The 15,215-nt window shown below is 36.6% G+C and overlaps 1 protein-coding gene across 1 annotated transcript in view; it reads left to right on the top strand.

Annotated features, from left to right (window-relative positions):
* Window positions 1-245: 245 nt before the first annotated feature.
* LOC306888452 (lon protease homolog 2, peroxisomal-like) overlaps window positions 246-15,215 on the top strand; it is a 31,164-nt gene continuing 16,194 nt past the window's right edge. Inside the window, exons 1-8 of the mRNA XM_079446760.1 lie at window positions 246-626; window positions 2,834-3,068; window positions 4,007-4,138; window positions 4,242-4,364; window positions 4,453-4,616; window positions 4,880-4,974; window positions 7,358-7,616; window positions 14,376-14,517. Coding sequence (XP_079302886.1) covers window positions 394-626; window positions 2,834-3,068; window positions 4,007-4,138; window positions 4,242-4,364; window positions 4,453-4,616; window positions 4,880-4,974; window positions 7,358-7,616; window positions 14,376-14,517 — 1,383 coding nt within the window. The 5' untranslated portion in view covers window positions 246-393. The remainder of the gene's footprint in view (window positions 627-2,833; window positions 3,069-4,006; window positions 4,139-4,241; window positions 4,365-4,452; window positions 4,617-4,879; window positions 4,975-7,357; window positions 7,617-14,375; window positions 14,518-15,215) is intronic.

Consider the following 15,215-nt stretch of genomic DNA (forward strand, 5'->3'; position numbering starts at 1 on the left):
TCAGGCATTTATCATAGATTGTTTTGGTATATTTAAATAATTTGACGTTATCAATAGGGCTGCTATTAAACTTCAAATTATATGGACCCCGGCCGCCGTCTCAAATTTCCCCCGTTCTTTCCTGATTTTGTGCATGCGGCCCCAAAGCATATTGAAGTAAACACTACAAAGACAGAGAACACAGTGTACATTTGGCTGCATTCCGCGTGGTTTCACATAAAGTAGGCGTTTCCGTTTGCACAGCCACACCAAGATTGTCCTACTGCACCTGCCGTAGTTCCAGCTTCCGGTTTTCATTTGTCTCTGTTTGTCGTACGATGAAAGCGTTCCTTGCACCTTAGTTCACTGCGATTAGTAGTTTTAAACTTTAAAAGTCTATTCAAACCCTGCAAAATGTCATCCAATAGTGGTATTCAAATCCCCAGCCGGCTTCCTTTGCTGTGCACTCATGATGGAGTGCTGTTACCGGGCTCGACCATGAGAATCAGCGTCGACACGGCGAGAAACATGCAGTTAGTCAAGAGCAGACTGCTGAAGGGGACCTCGCTAAAAAGCACCATCATCGGGGTTATTCCCAACACCAGAGACCCCGAGCACGACAGCGATGGGCTCCCGTCTTTACACAGGTGGGTCTGGCCTGTCAGAACCTGTGTGATGCAACTGTCATTGAGTTTCCTTATGAAACCATTTGAAGCAGGCCCCATAGTCATTTGTTGTGATTTTTACAATGGGTAACTTTTATTGTATTGTAAAAGTTGGTTTATAATATGTCACTTTTGCATTTTCCCCAGAACCCTTTTATATATTTAATTTTTTAACCATGGTAATGTTTGGTAGGGTGATGACTGACAGACATGGCAGATACTATTTTATGTTCACTCAACTTTACCCTCAGAATGTGTAATTAAACATTAAACTACATTCTTGTTTATTTATTTCCTTACATGTTACAGAATACTAGCAGCAGTGTTTGTTTTCTAGAATGATCGTTTGAGCAGCAGTTGGACTTTAACCTGCTATGCTCTGTCAGTAGACAATGACTGTCTCAAATAATAGTGACTTGGTCATGTAAAAAAGAAGAAAATATAAGAGAATATAACAATCCAAGCTTGTGAAAGTAGCATTAGTGCTGTCAAACAATTAATCACATCCAAAATAAGAGTTTTTGTTTACATAATATATGTAAATAGATTCTCTATGGGGTTCAGGTCAGGCGAGTTTGCTGGCCAATCAAGCACAGTAACACCATGGTCATTGAACCAGCTTTTGGTACCTTTGGCAGTGTGGCCAGGTGCCAAGTCCTGCTGGAAAATGAAATCAGCATCTCCATAAAGCTTGTCAGCAGAAGGAAGCATGAAGTGCTCTAAAATTTCCTGGTAGATGGCTGCGTTGACTGTGGACTTGAGAAAACACAGTGGACCAACACCAGCAGATGACATGGCAGCCCAAATCATCACTGACTGTGGAAACTTCACACTGGACTTCAAGCAACATGGATTATGTGCCTCTCCACTCTTCCTCCAGACTTTGGGACCTTGATTTCAAAATGAAATGCAAAATTTACTTTCATCTGAAAAGAGGACTTTGGACCACTGAGCATCAGTCCAGTTCTTTTTCTCCACAGCCCAGGTAAGACGCTTCTGATGTTGTCTCTGGTTCAGAAGTGGCTTGGTAGCCCTTTTCCTGAAGACGTCTGAGCGTGGTGACTCTTGATGCACTGACTCCAGCTTCAGTCCACTCCTTGTGAAGCTCTCCCAAGTGTTTGAATCAGCTTTGCTTGACAGTATTCTCAAGCTTGCGGTCATCCCTGTTGCTTGTGCACCTTTTCCTACCCAAATTCTTCCTTCCAGTCAACTTTGCATTTATTATGCTTTGATACAGCACTCTGTGAACAGCCACACGTTTCAGTAATGACCCTCTGTAACTTACACTCTTTGTGGAGGCTGTCAAAGTTCATCTTCTGGATCATTGCCAAGTCAGCAGTCTTCCCCATTATTGTGGTTTCAAAAAACAAGAGATACCCGGAATTTATACTGTAGGGATGGTCATTAATTGAAACTCAAATGTAAATATTCTAATATTTTGAGATACTGATTTTTGACTTTCATGAGCTGTAAGCTCTAATCATCAAAATTAAAACAAAAAAACTTTTGAAATGTTTTACTTTACATGCAGTGACTCTAAAATATAACTTTTTCACGATATTCTAATTTTTTGAGATGTACCTGTATACATAATAAATACACACAGTACACATACATATATTATGTAAACAAAATTCGGATGCGATTAATCTCGATTAATCGTTTGACAGCACTAAAATATATAAATATAAAATGTTAACAGTCATAGAATTGTTATAGTAAATGTAAAGTTATCTGGCTATGCTCTGCATGGTGGTTTAGAAAGCCATATCCTCCATACAAAATGGAAATCCTTCCCAAAAATCTATAAAAAAAAAAAAAAATTGAAATGCTTTCCAATAATCATGAAAGTATTTCCAAGCCAGAGTGTGATGCTGTCTTGGTTGGCAGCTCACTAGGTTTTAACACAGCCAGTGCTGATTATGTGCAGAACATGTCCTTACATTAACTCAGTCACATTTTAGCTTTTGTAATACATAATTTCAATGTCTAAAATAATTAAATAGAAACAAGATAGAATATTGAGTTATAAAGTTATTATTTTTATTTATAATCATTATTTAGTATGTTCTGTGCCTCTGTTAGATGGCAGGGTTGGCATAAAACCTACTCAGCTATCATAAATTAGATTTGATTGGAAACAAAACTCAGACCTCATTTAACTTTAATCTGTTCTTCTGTTTTCTCAGTGTTGGCACAGCAGGACTGGCGGTCCAGGTTGTGGGCAGCAACTGGCCAAAACCGCACTTCACATTGCTCATTACTGGTTTGTGTCGTTTTCGTGTGACCCAGCTGCTAAGAGAGAGACCCTTCCCTGTGGCCGAGGTGGAACAGCTTGACAAACTGGAGCATTACACAGAGGGATATCAGGCTGATGGAGAGCTGGGGGAGCTGTCACAGAGGTTTTATCAGGCGGCTGTACAGGTCAGTAGTAAAGGAACCTGCTTTGTGTTTGTTATGATTGTTAATAGTCTATAAAAATGCCAACGTTATTGCCACAGCATCCTGAAATTACTGATATTATTAATTTGATACACCTGTGTATACTATAATATAATATAAAAACTTTTTCATATTTTTGAAGGATGTCTTTTATGCGCACCAAGTCTGCATTTATTTGATAAAAAATACAGTAAAAGCAGCAATAAAAATAATATTGCCGTTTAAAATAGCATTTTTCTGTTTTAATAGATTTTAAAATGTAATATATTCCTGTAATGGCAAAGCTAAATTTCCAACAGCTATTACAGTCTTCAGAAATCCTTCTAATATGCTAATTTGGTGCTCAAGAAACATTTCTTATTATTACCAGTGAACAAAACAGTTGTGCTGCTTAATATTTCTGTGAATACTGTTACATTTTTTTTTCCAGGATTCTTTGATGAATAGAAAGTTCAAAAGAAACTGAAGTCTTTTGTAACATAAATGTCTAAATAAATAAATGCATCAATAATAAATCAATCAGTAATCTGGTGCTCAGTGTTCTCAAGAACTCTGGTAAATCAGGTCACTTACCTACTTTTACCAAACACTTCTTTTGTTTTAACAGCAAAAATAACCAACTTGAGAATTTGATCAATTTGTCATGTAGTGGACTTTCCATAGAAGTTTTCGAAAAAGATATTGCTAAGAGATATTAACAACAGTAATAATCAAGGACATACTTTTTTCTTGACTGAAGAAAAAATTGTGATTGAGTTTTTTTTCCCCATTTGGCACCAGTCATCTATAGAGTGAGTCATCATTTAAACACTGAATGAGTATAAAGGCTTCATTCTTTGCCAAATGCTACTGGATGATTCATTACATGTAGGCTTTTCATTGAGTGCATTGACAGTGTCCTCTGGTCTCTCTTTGTCCAGCTGGTTGGGATGTTGGACATGTCAGTGCCTGTGGTGGCTAAACTCAGGAGGCTGTTGGACAGTCTGCCCAGAGAAACCCTACCAGATGTCCTGGCCTCCATGATCCGCACTTCCAACAAAGAGAAACTGCAGGTGCAGCAGCAAAAGGGGTTATTGTTTGTGTTAATTGATTTGCCTAGTGTGATCATACACCAACTATATATGCCTTTATTTTAATATTTTTGTTTGTTGGCAGGTGCTGGATGCAGTAGACTTGGAGGAACGGTTTAAGAAGGCTCTTCCTCTGCTCACCAGACAAATTGAGGGGCTCAAGTTGCTGCAAAAGACCCGCAAACTCAGACCTGATGATGACAAAAGAGTAGGCCAACATCTGTTTCTCCTCTGCCTCACAAACACCCTCCTCCACACTTCCTGTGCTATTACACAGTCCTTCTTCGTTCTCCTAGGTGTTGGCCATCCGTAAAGGCGGTGTGTTCCCAGGCCGTCAGTTCTCGCTGGATGAGGAAGCAGAGGATGAAGAAGGTGATGACACAGCTATGCTGGAGAAGAAGGTGAAGGCAGCAGCTATGCCGGAAGCAGCACTGCGTGTGTGTCTGAAGGAGCTAAAACGGTACGTTCTGATCATTTTTTTTTAGAGGAAACCATATTTTATAGTTAGCTACGCTTTAGACAGCAAGGGACTTTTCACTGACCAGTGCCTGCATCTGTTCTGTTGTCTTTTAAACGTATTACATACAAAGAAGTCATTATCTTTACAGTTTAATTAATAAAATATTAATGGCTCCCCCTGCCAAAATGGTTCCTCCCAAGATTTCTTCCTCATCCACCCTACTCTATCTCAGATAATTATTATTATTATTTTTTTTTACGCAGATTAAAAAAGATGCCACAGTCCATGCCAGAGTATGCCCTCACCCGCAACTATCTGGAGATGATGGTAGAGCTTCCCTGGAGCAAGAGCACCACAGGTAAGAAAGGAAAATAAAATAAAATGAACAATGTTTTGTATACATGCATCTTTGTTTTTGGAATGAAGTTTACAAATAGAATTGCTCACTTATTCTTAATTATTAAACATATTCTGGTCTAACCTTAAAGTAGTATATTATACTACATTTTATATTTTATATAATGCTAAATATAATAAAATACATAGTATTCAAGTATAGCAATAAGGAATTTAATTATTCCATCCATGCATAATCCATCTTAAAATATTAAAACTAGTAAAAGTTTGGGTAAGTATTTTTTTTTCTTGGAGAAATTAGTACTTTATTCAACATCAGGCATTAAATTGGTCAAAAGAGCAGTAAAGACTTTTACAGTGTTAGTGTCTGTTTCAAATGCTTTTCTGTTGCTCAAATAATCTTGAATTAAGAAATATTGAAAAATATTAAGCAGCACAACTGATTTAGCTTTGATAATAATAATAAATGATTCTTGAGCACCAAATCAACATATTTCTGAATGATCATGTGACACTGAAAACTGAAGTTATGTAGAATGAAAATTCAGCTTTGCCCTCATAGGAATAAATTACATTTTAAAATGTATTCAAATAGAAACCTGTTATTTTAATTATAATACTATTTCACAGTATTACTGTTTACTATATTTTTGATCAAGTAAATGCAGCCTTGGTGAGCATTAGAGGCTTCTTTCAAAACACAATATCTTACCATCCCCAGATTTTTTTAATGGTAATATTTATTTCTAAATGGCCTATGTAATTGTTACCTGCATATGTATAATAAACTGTTTGAAGTTTTTTTTTTTAAAGGTTAATAGAATGTTAAATGTTGTATTTAAATAATTTGCCTTGAGTTAACAGAATATTTAGATAAAATAAACTAATTGAATCTAACAACAGTTTGAGGGAGCCACCAGTGGAGGGAGTCTTTTACCACATTTTGTGAAAATGAATTGCTCTCAGTCTAGAGTTGGAGAGAGATTTGAATTGTTTACATGTGTTATTCTTGTCATGTTCTCCATGGCCACATAGAGGACTCTGAGAACTCAAGTACAGCAAATTATTTTGCCAAGCACAGCTAGAGTGTTTGACCATATGTTTAGAAGCATTAGACATACATTTATATTCTTTAATGTTCTTTGTTTTATAATTTTTCCATGTGCTGGATTGCAACTATTTTTTAACTACTTACTGGCAAACTCAAAAGCATGTACAAAAATGTATGCATTATTTACTATCCTAAGGTTATAGCTTGCCTTGAAATAAGATCTCTTACTATCCTTGAAGGGCTCAAACAAACATTCACATGTGATTCAGTGTGCTCACACACACACACACACACACACTTCTGAATTTCCCTTGCTAGATGTGCAGCAGACCTTGGGGCTGGAATTCTGCTGGGAAAGTCTCATGTACATGAACTGCAATTCACAATCTTTAAAGCTCAGCACTCAAGGGTGGGACTGCATTAGAAGAAAACTGATTTAGTGGTTTAGATCAGCGTTTGAAAGCTGGGAATAGAGAGGTCTGGCCTTACAGGAATTTTCTGCTGTAAATGCAGAATAGACAATCCATGATTTGTGAGAACCATAAAGAAAATTCTGTTCCCAGTTTAGGTTTACTTTATGAGACAGCTGCATGTATGTCTCTATCTTATTACATCAGGCGATGCACATGCATATGTCTTTGATAAAATACTCACATTCCTTTCAGAATTTATACAACATGCGTGCAATCAAGGGCTGAAGCAATTGTGCTGTGATATTGCTTGTGTAATTTTAGAAAATGTATCGGCAATTTATTATCAATTAATGACAAGAAAAGTAAATAACCAAATTATTTATTCTTATGTATTTCAAGCCATTGCAATTTTAAGCAATAACATTCATTAGTGTTGTTGTTGTTATTATTATTATTATTTTAAATGACATTTTAGGGTCTCTAAATTTTTTATTTTTTTTTATAGAATTTTCTTGGTCACCAAGGCTGTACTTATTTGGGGAAAAAAGGAATATTGCAAAATATTATTATAACTGTTTTCTTTTTGAATATATTTTAAAATGTAATTTATTCCTGTGATGGTAAAGCTGAATTTTCAGCAGCCATTACTCCAGTCTTCAGTGTCACATGATCCTTCAGAAATCATTTTAATATACTGATTAGTGCTCAAGAACATTTCTTATTATTATCAAAGTTAAAAACAGTCATTTAATATTTTTTTTTTATATTTAATACAAAGTTTAAAATAACCTCTTTTATTTTAAATAGAAATCCTGTGTAACATTAAAAATGTTTTTAGTGATCAATTGAAGAATTCTTACTGAGCCCAAGCTTTTGAATGGTAGTGTATATCTGCATTATTTTAACTCGTGTCTAATCAGATTGCCTGGACATCCGTGCGGCCCGGGTGCTCTTGGATAATGATCACTATGCCATGGAGAAGCTGAAGAGAAGGGTGCTGGAGTATCTGGCTGTGCGGCAGCTCAAGAGCACCCTTAAGGGACCCATACTGTGTTTTGTGGGACCCCCTGGTGTGGGAAAGACCAGCGTCGGGCGTTCCATTGCTCGCACTCTGGGTCGAGAGTTCCATCGCATCGCCTTAGGAGGAGTCTGTGATCAGTCTGACATTCGTGGCCACAGGTGAGAAGTCATTATAAAAGTGGTACACTCAATATCTGATCTTCAAACAGGTATGCTATACGATACATACAGTCTCTGTGTCAGACTGCTTTGAAGAAGAAACTGGTTGGTCATTTAACATGCAGGTCAGACAGCTCCTTCTTTTTTTATGTAGGCTTTTCTTGGACAGAATAAGCTATGTGGGCAAGACTTCAGGCTGATAATCAAAAGTCTGACTGCACTAAATATACACTACGGTTCAAAATTTGGGGTTGGTAAGATTTGTTTTAAAATGTTTTTAAAAAGAAGACTCTTATGCTTACCAAGGCTGCATTTGTTTGATCAAAAATTTATGTTGTGAAATTTTTACAATTTAATTTAAATGTAATTTATTCCTGTGATTGCAAATTTTCAGCAGCCTTTACTACAGCCTAGTGCTGTCAAACAATTAATCGCGATTAATCGCATCCACAATAAAAGTTTTTGTTTACACAATACAGGTACATCTCAAAAAATTAGAATATCATGAAAAAGTAAATTTTTTCTTGTAACATTTCAAAAAGTGAAATTTTCATATATTTTAGAGTCATTGCATGTAAAGTAAAAGATTTCAAAAGTTTTTTTGTTTTAATTTTGATGATTAGAGCTTACAGCTCATGAAAGTCAAAAATCAGTATCTCAAAATATTAGAATATTTACATTTGAGTTTCAATTAATGACCATCCCTACAGTATAAATTCCAGGTATCTCTTGTTCTTTGAAACCACAATAATGGGGAAGACTGCTGACTTGGCAATGATCCAGAAGATGAACTTTGACGCCCTCCACAAAGAGTGTAAGTCACAGAGGGTCATTACTGAAAGGTGTGGCTGTTTACAGAGTGCTGTATCAAAGCATATTAAATGCAAAGTTGACTGGAAGGAAGAATTTGGGTAGGAAAAGGTGCACAAGCAACAGGGATGACCGCAAGCTTGAGAATACTGTCAAGCAAAGCTGATTCAAACACTTGTGAGAGCTTCACAAGGAAGTCAGTGCATCAAGAGTCACCACACTCAGACGTCTTCAGGAAAAGGGCTACCAAGCCACTTCTGAACCAGAGACAATGTCAGAAGCATCTTACCTGGGCTGTGGAGAAAAAGAACTGGACTGTTGCTCAGTGGTCCAAAGTCCTCTTTTCAGATGAAAGTAAATTTTGCATTTCATTTGGAAATCAAGGTCCCAGAGTCTGGAGGAAGAGTGGAGAGGCACAGAATCCATATTGCAGATGACCTGAATGCCGCTATCAAAGCAACCTGGGCTTCCATTACACCTGAGCAGTGCCACAGGCTGATCACCTCCATGCCACGCCGCATTGATGCAGTAATTCATGCAAAAGGAGGCCCAACCAAGTATTGAGTGCATAGAAATGAAAAATACTTTTCAGAAGCCTGACATTTCTGTTTAAAATATCCTTTTTTTTGTTGATCTTATGTAATATTCAAATTTTCTGAGACACTGAATTTTGGGTTTTCATTATCTGTAAGCCATAATCATCAAAATTAAGAAATAAAGACTTGAAATGTTTCACTCTGTGTAATGAATCTATATAATATGAAGTGACACAAAAATTGACCTTTTTCATGATATTCAATTTTTTTTAGATGTACCTGTATATGCATGTGTACTGTACATATATATATATAATTTATTTATATTCATATAATTTATATATATATATATATATATATATATATATATATATATATATATATTGAATATATGACCATAACCTATTATTTGTTAAATATATACATTCTAGGGATGTAACGGTATGAAAATTTCTTATCACAATTATAGTGACCAAAATTATCACGGTTATCAGTATTAACACGGTATTGTTAAAATGTGCTGGAGATGTTCAAAAAGTACCGACACCTAAATCGCTTCACCAAGTTTTATATGTAAAAATGAACAAACAACAAATAAAATGACTTTTTGTTTGCATAATCACTAAAACAATAACATTACCAATGATGTTCGGATTTTAAATGACAACTTGACTGACAACAGTTTAATAGCATGTTCAAATAACTAATGTAAATGTAGTAATGTAAAAAGGTAAACCTCTCTTTTCATCCTTTAAATATAGAAAAGGGTTACGTCAAAATGATAATTGATTAATAAATGATTATATGCATTTTATCTGCTCTAGGGATGTAACGATTACCGGTTTGACGATAAATCATGATAAAATTCCCCACGGTTAGTATTACCGTTTCATATTTTAATTATCATTAAAACCGTATTCGATTACCGCGATCTGAACAACTCATGATAAATAAATACTATCCAGCATAAAGCAGAGTGTAACTGTCACGAGTGCACGGCAGCATAGTTTCATTCTGAGTGAAAACAGCGGAAAAGCTGGGAGGTTTTAAAAGTGCTGAGGGAATTATACAAATGAATATATCAGTGAATTAATTATATGAATGTACCTCTGAAGGATCTGACTGTCTTCAGAAACGATTCGATGGCATTTTGTTTTCATCTTAGCTCCATGTAATACCTAAAGGAAGTGTTTTTAATCACAATACTGCTTTGTTCGCGGAGTTCACGGGAATCAGCTGTAATTCAGCTTTTCCATATAAAGCGCCACCTGCTGTCAGAGAGTGGATTTACAGACACTTATTTACATTCAGCCTGTGTGCAGTTTCTGTCTGGCCAAAAAACGGACCAAATTTGCATGCCCTGCTGTAAATTTTAACCTGTTGATGAAAAACAAGCTTATGTGGATTCTACACATTTAAACAATTCAGATAAGCTATATAGAATTATTTATGGAGCAGATAAGTGGATAGAGAGTTGGACTTGTAACCTGAAGGTTGTGGGTCCGAGTCTCAGGTCCGGCAGGGATTGTAGGTGGGGGGAGTGAATAACCAACACTCTCTCCACCCTCAATACCACGACTGAGGTGAGACCCTTGATCAAGGCACCGGACCCCCAACTGCTCCCCGGGTGCTGCAGCATTGGCTGCCCACTGCTCTGGGTGTGTGTTCACTACTGGTGTGTGTTCACTACTGTGTGTGTACACTTGGATGGGTTAAATGCAGAGCACAAATTCCGAGTATGGGTCACCATACTTGGCCACACACCACTTCCCCCCTCCCCTTCCCCCTATTAATCAATTATCATTTTGACTTAACTCTTTTCTTTAAAGGCTGAAATGTGAGGTTTACCTTTATATGAAACTTTTTCAAAGCTTTATTTGAACATTTACATTATTTATTTGAATATGCTATTAAACTGTTGTCAGTCAAGTTGTGATTTAAATTCCAGACCTCATTAGTAATGTTATTGTTTTAGTGATTATGCAAACAAAAAGTAATTTTATTTGTTGTTTGTTGACTTTTAAGTATAAAACTTGGTGAAGTGATTTATGTGTCGGTACTTTTTGAACATCTCCAGCACATTTTAACAATACCGTGATAATACTGATAACCGTGATAATTTTGGTCACTATAATCGTGATGAGAAATTTTCATACCGTTACATCCCTAATCTGCTCCATAAATAATTCTACATAACTTATCTGATTTGTTTAAATGTGTAGACTCCACAAGCTTCTTTTTCATCAACCGGTCAAAATTTACTAAATTTACAATCGGTCCGTTTTTGGCCAGACAGAAACTGCACACAGGTTGAATGTAAATACATGTCTCTGTAAATCCGCTCTCTGAAACTAGGTGGCGCTTATGGGAAAGCTGAATTACTGCTGTTTCCCGTAACCTTCGTGGATTAAGAACACTTCCTCTATGTATTACATGGAGCGAAGATGAAAACAAAATGCCATCGAATCGTTTCTGAAGACAGTCCGAACCTTCAGAGGTACTAATTCATTCATATATTAATTTGTATAATTCCCTTGGCACTCTTTTAAAACCTCCCAGCATTGCCGCCCTATTTTCACTCAGAACGAAACTACTCTGCTACTTAAAACCGTGCTTTATGCTGGACAGTATTTATTTATTGTGAGTTGTTCAAATCGCGGTAATCGAATGCGATTTTTAATTTTTAATGATAATTTAAATATGAAACGGTAATACTAACCGTAGGGAATTTTATCATGATTTATCGTCAATAATCATTACATCCCTAATACATTCGTGTGTATTTATATATGCATAATAAATATACACAGCACTCACACATATATTGTGATCAACAACTTTTATTTTGGATGCGATTAATTGTGATTAATCGTTTGACAGCATTAGTCTTAGTGTCACATGATCAAGTCATTCAAATACGCTGATTTGGTGCTCAAGAAATATTTTTTATTATTATAAATTTTGAAAACATGCTTAATATTTTTGTGGAAACTGATACATTTTTCAGGATTCTTTAATGAATAAAAGAACGTTTATTTAAAATATGTTTGGAACAATGTAAAAGATCACTCTCACTTTTGGTCATATTATTGCATTCTTGCTGAGTAAAAGTACTGATTACTGATACCCCAAACCTTGAAATATAGTGTATTAGTGTTGGACTCAAATGTCTGCTCAAATGTCATATTGTCCTATCGTTAGCCTGCTAGATCGCTGATATAAGATATTATCGTGCTAACTTATTTAATTATTTACTCATTTAGTTTCATTGCTGGAAAGTGAACAAAAGCAGCCTAATGTTTTTAATATGACTCAATTTGCTTTTAACATGATAACAGTTTAATAGAAACATTGTTGGTTACAAATTATAATGATTACATTTCCTCAGTTATTCAAAAAGCAGCTACAGAAAACGAGTAAAGAACATGCATCACCATCACTGACTTAAGTCTTGCGTGAGTTTATGCACTTTTAAAAAACCCTTCCGTTATAATTAGTGAAGATATCTACACTGTATGATAAATAAATCTCTTATGCAGCCATATCACCCTGCAGCCCAAGACTGGTTGCCCACTGAAGCTAAGCCTGGTCAGTACCTGGATGGGAGACCTCCGGTGAAAACTAGGTCGCTGTTGGAAGAGGCGTTAGTGAGGCCAGCAGGGGGTGCTCACCCTGTGGTCTGTGTGGGTCCTAACGCCCTGGTATAGTGACGGGGACACTATACTGTCAAAAAGCACCGTCTTTTGGATGAGACGTTAAACTGAGGTCCTGACTCTCTGTGGTCATTAAAAATCCCATGGCACTTCTCGTAAAGAGTAGAGGTGTAACCCCGGTGTCCTGGCCAAATTCCCTCTACTGGCCTTTGTCTATCATGGCCTCCTAATAATCCCCATACACTTGATTGGCTCTATCTCTCTCCTCTCCACCTGTAGCTGGTGTGTGGTGAGCGCACTGGCGCCGTTGTAGTGTGGCTGCCGTCGCATCATCCAAGTGGATGCTGCACACTGGTGGTGGTTGAGGAGAGACCCCCCCCACATGATTGTAAAGCACTTTGGGTGTACAGCAATACACAAAGCGCTATATAAATGCATCATTCATTCATACTTAGATTGCATGTACATCGGCACTTTGCTGATTTTCATTAGAGAATACGCAAGAGCTAAATTCAGTCAGTGAATGTGCGCACTAAACAACAAAAATAAAAATATGATGGAATAAACAAGCCCTAATATAGTATTACTACTCTGATGATAATAATAATAATAATAGTCTTGCTATTGTCAGTTAAATTAGCCACAGGCGATATCTCTGACTATCGTTGATGCATGATACTATCATCTATTGGCACAATCCTATAGTGTGTACAGTATAAACATCAACCATTTGTTAAGATTACTGTTAAAAAAGGCCATATTTCCAGTGCATTGCTAAAAACTTGTGACCCAACCCTGATGTGTTACTTTGATTTAACTCTGGTGTTACGTTACTAATCCAAGATCCTTCAGGTGCTGAAACTCAATATAGCCATTCAGGCGTTGTTTTGCCATCAAATGGTGAGTCACAACCTACATGTGAAGCATGCGGCGATGCAAATGTGTGCAGATGCGTCAGATTGAGGTATCAGACTGTGATGAACCCACCAAAGAGACGTGACGTAGTGCCCCTTCTATAACAAGAGAAACTTTAAACCATGATCTGCACTGATGACTTCTTTGATGTTCCCTCTGATCTCTTGTCACTATAGAAACTATAAAGTGATAACAATCATGACACCCTGCAGGCCAGGGCGAGCCTCCGTGTTTTCTGATTGGCTAACCTCAGACCTCACACTCACACACGGAAAATGTGTCCTTAGGACAAACGGCTCTTACGAGACTTTTCCCACACACTCTCTGCATTTGTCTTGTTCATTGCACGCCACTTTAAAAGAATCTGCATTAGTTTACTGAAGTATAAGTCTTACAACCCCTAATGACTGTAATTAGGGCACAATTCCATCCTGTCTGTCTTCGCATCCTGTCTTTTGTCAGTTCAGTAGGATGAAATACTAGTTTTAGTGTTTTCAACCACATCAGATGCACTCCTGCCTCATCCAGCAACATTATCAAGAAGTTATTCATTATATTTATTCATTTTCAAATTGCATTTGTGATTCATGCTATAACCTGTTATGCAGCCCATCAATTATGTTCCATCAGCAATAACACCTACTGACAGCCAGCAGCGACCTGAATGGGATTGCGTCAAAACAGTTGCACTTCAGGTCACTATGTAGGATGATTGTGATCTTTTCTTTTGTTTGCCCACGGAGCACTGATACAGATCTCTCATCATTTTCTACTTCATCGTTTATCTTTCCCTCTCGATACTTTCTTCCCACTCCCACTTTATCTCCATGTGTCTCCGTCCTTAGGCGCACATACGTAGGTAGCATGCCTGGTCGCATTATAAATGGACTGAAGACTGTTGGGGTAAACAATCCTGTCTTTTTATTGGACGAGGTGGACAAACTGGGGAAGAGCCTGCAGGGAGATCCTGCTGCCGCCCTGCTGGAGGTGAGAGGCGCTATATGTAGGTTACAATTGCTACTTGCCTTGACCAGTCTCAAACTCCAAGGAAATCTTAATATATTTATATATTAGGTGTGTAATGGTACGCAATCATGATGGTTCGGTACATACCTTGGTTTTGACGTCACGGTTCAGTATGGTTTCGCTACAACAAAAAAACTAAAAAGGAAAAAACTAAACATAACATTGTTTTTTTTTTTTTATTAAACAGTGCTTTACTGAACAAATTGCTCTTTCATTAAATAAATTCAGTTATAATTAACATTTTCTTAGGGATAAAAATCTACTTCAGCTTATGCTCCAAACTATAGTGAGCCCTTTTACATTACTATAAGATTGCAATTAACAACAGAGCCCAAACTCAAATTCAATTACTGTTGATTTTTAAATATAATAATCAACACTCAACTTAAAAAAAAAAATGTATGCAAACTTGTAAATTGCACATAATGCAGTTTTTATATAAAATTTCTATTTGTTGTTGAAATATATTCATTTACACAATGGCTGTCATAACTTGTTTCATATTTATTTAAACATTTAAATTATTACGACATCATGATTAAGTAAAATATAATGAGTATGTAATCTAATATTTTGCATATTTTCTTCTTTAGACTTAATTTCTATAGCGAATAAATGAGTGTGGACACTGTTGACTGACCTGAGGTAAATTAAATGCT

This window comes from Barbus barbus, assembly GCF_936440315.1.
Source record: "Barbus barbus genome assembly, chromosome: 22".
Classification (NCBI taxonomy): Eukaryota; Metazoa; Chordata; class Actinopteri; order Cypriniformes; family Cyprinidae; genus Barbus; species Barbus barbus.